The sequence below is a fragment of the Trichechus manatus genome, unplaced genomic scaffold (assembly GCF_000243295.1).
Source record: "Trichechus manatus latirostris isolate Lorelei unplaced genomic scaffold, TriManLat1.0 scaffold00030, whole genome shotgun sequence".
In the NCBI taxonomy this organism is placed as follows: domain Eukaryota; kingdom Metazoa; phylum Chordata; class Mammalia; order Sirenia; family Trichechidae; genus Trichechus; species Trichechus manatus.
In genome coordinates, this window is record NW_004443966.1 from 12,070,809 (window position 1) to 12,076,881 (window position 6,073).

At 38.4% G+C, this 6,073-nt stretch overlaps 1 protein-coding gene across 1 annotated transcript in view; it reads left to right on the forward strand.

The window, feature by feature from the left end:
• The window catches only part of ZWILCH (zwilch kinetochore protein), a 34,401-nt gene that overhangs the window by 27,846 nt on the left and 482 nt on the right, over positions 1 to 6,073 (forward strand). The window contains exons 17-18 of the mRNA XM_023729744.1: positions 1,673 to 1,785; positions 5,006 to 5,120. Coding sequence (XP_023585512.1) covers positions 1,673 to 1,785; positions 5,006 to 5,094 — 202 coding nt within the window. The 3' untranslated portion in view covers positions 5,095 to 5,120. The remainder of the gene's footprint in view (positions 1 to 1,672; positions 1,786 to 5,005; positions 5,121 to 6,073) is intronic.

A 6,073-nucleotide genomic window follows, 5' to 3' on the forward strand; every position in this document is an offset into this window, starting at 1 on the left:
CAGCTTTCCTGTCCCCTTCTGCCTTCTGGTCCTTTTATCTCTTGAGAGATAAAAGGCGGTGCAGGCCACACCCCAGGGAAACTCCCTTTACATTGGATGTGACCTGGGTAAAGGTCGTGTTAGAATCCCACCCTAATCCTCTTTAACATAAAATTGCAATCACAAAATGGAGACCAACCACACAATTCTAGGAATCATGGCCCAGCCAAATTGATACACACATTTTTAGGGGACATAATTCAAACCATGACAGGTAGTGACGATAAGCTCAAGGCCTCGGGAGTGAGTGAAGGGATTGAACTTGGGGGAGGTATGAACTGTGAGGCTGAGATGACAGGTTGGTCATCCACACAGACACTGAGGCTACCTCTGATGATAGTCTCCCCTGACTCTTCCCTCAGCATGTAGATATACTGGAGTTTATCTCACACTAAAGCAGCTCTATTTCTACCCTCCCTCTCTTTAGTTCCTTCTTAGCCAAACCCTGAAACTGCTCTGGCAAAGGTCACCCATGGCCTTCTAATTGCCAAATCCGGTCGATACTTCAGTCCTTGCTTAACTTTTATCATTTAGCACGTTGTCTTTTTGAATCTATTTCTTTCCTTAGATTCTGAGACGTAGCATTGTGTCTCAGTTTTAATTCTACCTCTCTAGCCCACCTCCAAGACGAAGAATAGTTCTCTTTTTAAGTTCTTCTCTGCTGCTTCCTGTGTGTGAGTTTCCACATGAACTCCACCCTCTGCCCTCTTTTCTTCTTACTTGCTGTCCTCTCTGGACGATTCCATTTATGCTCACAGCTTCAATTCCTCTCTGCTAATGACAGCTCAAAACCCAAATCTCCAGTTTCTCCTGTCTTCTGAGCTTCAGACCAATGTTACTAAATGTGAATCTCCAATTTCAGTGACCTGTAGACCCTTCAAACTCTAAAACTGAAAATCCCTCATCTCCTTCCTAACACTTTTTTCTCCTCCCATACTTCCTCTCTCAAATGACCGTCTTTACTCTCCACCTAATGCCCAAAATGGAAACGTAGGCTTATCTGCCATCTTTGTGGCCCCTCACTCCCTCCTTTAAGAGGTTACTGTCCTGCCCTTCGTGGTAGCTCTTGAATCCATCGCCCTCTCCACATCTTCCCGTCATCGTTGCTTTACTTGGCATCTGCATCATTTCATATCATTTCATTTCCTTTCTCCTAACTGCTCTACCCCTCCATTATCTTCCTTCTTTGTCACTGCCATGGTGATCTTCCTAAAATTCAAATCCCACCATGACGTCAGTCTGTTTAAAATCCTTTAGTGGCTCCTGTTACCTTTAGTGTCCTTGTGCCTTAGCATGGTCTGTGAGGGCTTCTGACCTGGCCTCTGCCGCCTTTCTGGCCCAAGGAGCTACCATGTCTTCCCTCTCCCCTTCTGTGTTATCACAGTTCCCCCTCAGTGCCCACGCAAATGCCGTTCTTCATCCTGAATTACTTTTCCCCACCTCGTCTGCTTCGCTAACTCCTCCTTGTCATTTAATACACAGCTCAGACGCCACAATCTGAGGAGTTTTTTCTAACTCCAGAACTCCCAATCTGAGTTAGAAACCCCTCTTCTGTTGCCCCGTAACACATCCCGTATTTCTCTGTTGTAGCTTTTTTCATTGTTTTTCCCTTTGATGGTTTTTCTTTCCTTAGCGAGAAGCCACAGAAGTGGAGAGTGGAGATAAATAGTGGTCAAAAGAAGGTCAAAACCATTTGGCAGCTGAGCGATAGCCAACCTGTAGACCATCTGAATTTTCACAAACATGGTAATGATGGTTTGTAATCTATTCAGATAAATTATTCCAATAGAAAATATACTAAATCTTACTGGTAGAGGTCATTATCATAGCTGTTATAAAATGTAGCATTATACATGGTAGAAAAGCCCGTAGGCTGTCCATGGTTTTAAATGATTTTCCTGAACTCTAAGTGTAGAATGGAGCCTTGGTGGCGCAGTGGTTAAAAGCTCAGCTGCTAACCAAAAGGTTGGCAGTTCGAATCCACCAGCCGCTCCTTGGAAACCCTATGGGGCGGTTCTGCTGGTCCTAGAGGGTCACTATGAGTCGGAATTGACGTGACGGCAATGTGGTTTTTTTTGTTTGTATTTTTTTGTTAAGTGTAGAACATATTTATTTTATCAGGAGTTTTGTACAGGTTTAATGCCCAGAAAAATTCAATGTGTAACGATCATGAAAGAGTGTTTTCTTCTCATTGTCCTGGATAGAGGAACTTTTATTGAAAGATGTCAAATGATAGGGACAAAGAGTAAAAATAAGTTATCAGATGAAATGCCAGCTCGTACTTTATTACTTTTGTGCACTTTTTGAAACAGTGATGATGATATTTCTGCCCTCGTGTCTTCCCTGTGTCCGGAATAAGTGTTGAGATTTCTATTACTCTGTTAAAGATGATTAGCTGGCCCACCAGTTCTTCCTTCTTCACTGAGCACCTGTGAAACTGTTATCTTTACGCATATGGATGGGGTGGTGCTGTCCTCTCTTATTCAGATAGGTCTTAAATGGCTACATACAAATATTGCAGAGATTATCTCAAAAGAAATTTGACCTTTTTCAGACAGAATCCAAGGAGATTTCCATGACCTGTAATCAACTGCTGCTGGGAATACAAATAATTTTATTTTACTGATTGATACCTTACAAAATTATTTCCAGAAAATGTTTATTCTTTCCCCAAAATATATTTTGATTCAGGCATAATGGCAACGTTTCTTTATTAGAGACTGTGTTCATATGACTGAACTGCAAAAATCCTAAAGAAACTGAAGGAATTTTCCTGAGAGCTATGTCTTTTCTAAGTGTAAGGTAAAACCTGGCAGCTACAAGAGATTGAAAATTGACTCTTCAAAAATAGAAAAATTTCTACCTGGCAAAAAAAATTAGACAAATAATAAACTAAGAAAAGAAATGTGCAGCTGACGTTCAGAAAACGGCTTCCGTTCCCTAGTATATAAAGAACTTTCAAGTCAGTAAGAAAAATATTAACTCAGTAGAAAAATGGGCAAGTAATATGAACCAGTTTGCCAAAAGGGAAATTCAAATGGTGCTCAACGCTACCTATAATAAGAGAAATGCGCATTTACATTTTATATATAACCATCTTTCACTTGTCAGATTAGCAAAGATCAAAAAGTTTGGTGTCACGCTGCTGGCAAGGACATGGGGGACTGGCATCATCTCACATTGCTGGTTGGAGTGTGAAGTGGTACAGCTGCTATGGAGGGCCATGTTCACTAAAACTTCATAGGAACACATTCTCTAGCCCAGCAGTTCCATTAATAGTAATTTACTCTACAGATATAACCAGACATGTGCAAAACAACCTACAAACAAGGTTATTGCAGTATTATTTACAGTATCAAAAGATGGGGAAAAACTGACACCAGGGCATAGCAAAAGGTCCGAAAGGATACGGCCAAACTTAACCCTGAGGACTGGGATAGGGAAGGTAGGGCTGGTTCTTAGCCTTAGTTAAACATTAGAACCATCTGGGAATCCTAACGCCCAGACTTAGTAAATCAGAATCTCTGGAAGCACAGAGCCTGGACGTCAATAACTTTTCAAGTCCCTTGGGTGATTCCGATGTGTAAATAAGGCTGAAAACCACCACCTTAAACATTTTATTTTCTCTACATCTGTTGTTTCAGTTAAAAAAGACAAGTATTGCTTTTATGATTAAAAGGAAAGTTTTAAGGCCATGAATGTGTGTGATACATCTTTGGAAAATGCCAATTTAAAAGAAGTTTTAAAATAAATTTTACTACTGGAGATTAAGAGTCTGTTCTGAGGAAATTCATGCAAGACGAAACCCCGTTTCCCAGTGGTGCTGAATAAACAAGAATTAACTGAGCACACGTATCCTTTGGGATCTTTTTGATGCAGGGTGCTTCAAAAAGAGTGGAAATTATTTTGGATGTTAGAATAAACATGACATAATTTGCTAAAACATTGATCCAATGACTCCTTTTATGAAAATAAGGAATTTTTATGAAATTGTATGTTTATGTGCTTGGAAATGCAGTCAAACTCCATTTTGGCTTGAACTTTCTAACCTTTTCTACCCATTCTATAATCTTGATGTGTTACCTAGCAATTACTCAATGACCTCTGGCCCAAAGCAAGACTTACTCTTAAAGGAAGACCTCATTTGAAAAGTCATGGACTATTCTAACAGAGCCCCAATTGTAAATATCTAAAGCCCAATAATGATTTATTTTTGCCATGCATTTAAGAAGTTAGACTTTCTATTTCATTAAACTGAGCACTTATGCCAAATGCTAGCTTTTCAAGATACCTAATAGAATGATGCTTTCAGATGAAACAGTTAACATCCAAAGCAGGAAGACTTAGGAGAGAAAAGTGTGCTTTTAGTTGCCGTGAGAAGAGAATAATGATTTGGAGGTAATGGGGGAGAGAAACAGTGTCCAGTAGAATGCTGCTCGCCCAGTGGGTGCCCCGTAAATGATAATGATAATGGTGGAAATATGGAAACCGAAATGTTGACCCACAAGGAAGTGGACATAATCCCATCTAAATGTTAATTGGACCATTTATTTTTGAAACACAACAGTCAGTCTTCGGGAGAAAAGAAATGGATACGTGTCTAGTCCTAAAACTATGAATCCTAAGTAGAAATTCTTTTCAGAAATATATGGTAAGATAGGAAGAAAAGACAGTTGTTTAATCCTAGTTGATGTGGCAAAAAAATAAAGCAGTAGGTTCTCAAATTTTTAAACATCTTCTTTATACTTTAGTTTGTTTAATCCTGTTTTAAATGCATCAAGAAGGTTTGGTATTTAAAGGAATTGTCCTAGATGAGTTTTGTCTAAAATGTTCTCATAAAGTAGAAGACACTTGCCATTCAGCCCACTTATTAATTATTGTAGCTGTTATAAAACTCAGCGTCATACAGGATAGAAAAACCAGCAGGGGTTAAGCAATTCTGATCTCACTATCTTTCTGCTTACAGATTTCTCTGAATTAACACTAAACGGTAGCCTGGAAGAAAAGATGTACTTTACTAACCTGGTTACCTGCAGCCAGGTGCACTTCAAGTAAAGTGTACTGATGGGGTCATCTCTAAGGTATTTATGTTCACTTTTTGTTTTCTCCGAATACTTTATAATGTATTAAGTACTTTATGTTTTAGTTCTTCCTACAAAATAAATGCCTGTTCAGTGCATTAAGATTATGGATTGTTTATCAGTAATCAGACAGAAGGCTTACCAGATGTAATTGAGCAGTACAAGTCTTTAATTTCCTTTCTATCTTTTGTGTCACTTAATAGGTCAGTTTAATCCTAAAACCAGAGAAATGAAAAAATATTTTTTTGAGTGGTAACATCTTTGCACTTTAAATCTGTAAATATAGTAGGAAGAGAGTCTGATTTTAAAAACACTGATGGAAGAAAAACCCCTGAACAAGTATGTTGATTTGACATTGAAAGAGAAGTTTCATTAAAAAACAGTTTTAGCCTAGGCCAATAACAGGAGTAAGCCCCGATGTAAATATTGTTTTAAAAATGTTTTGATTTGAGGTAATATTAACCCAAAAGAATTAATGGAATAGCATTTACTAGTGTTTTTGTGTTTCAGAAATAACACTGAAGGAAATCAAATAAAGAGCAACCTGCTTGACATTCCCATTCTTTCTTTAGCTGTGTTTGTCCCCAGACAAATGGGGATCAGTTCATTTTAGTATTTTACACAGTTAAAAATAAAATGGACTTACATATGTTAAGTCTAGTTACAGAGGGGATATATAAACTACATAATCTTAAATAGTCAAAAAATTTTTTTTTGAGGTATTTCACTGAGTAAACTGAGTTGAATTTAGTGCAAGAAAAATTTATCTCAGAAAAGTATATGTGCTTATTTACTTGGTATCCGCCTACTGCTTTTCCCTAGTTGGAGAGAGAGTAGGATTTACAACCTGAAAAAATTGTTACCTGTAGATGATTGACTCTCTATTGTGGACAGTGCTGACGTGGCCATCACTTGTACAGTGAAGAACTGTTACCTGTAGATGATTGACTCTC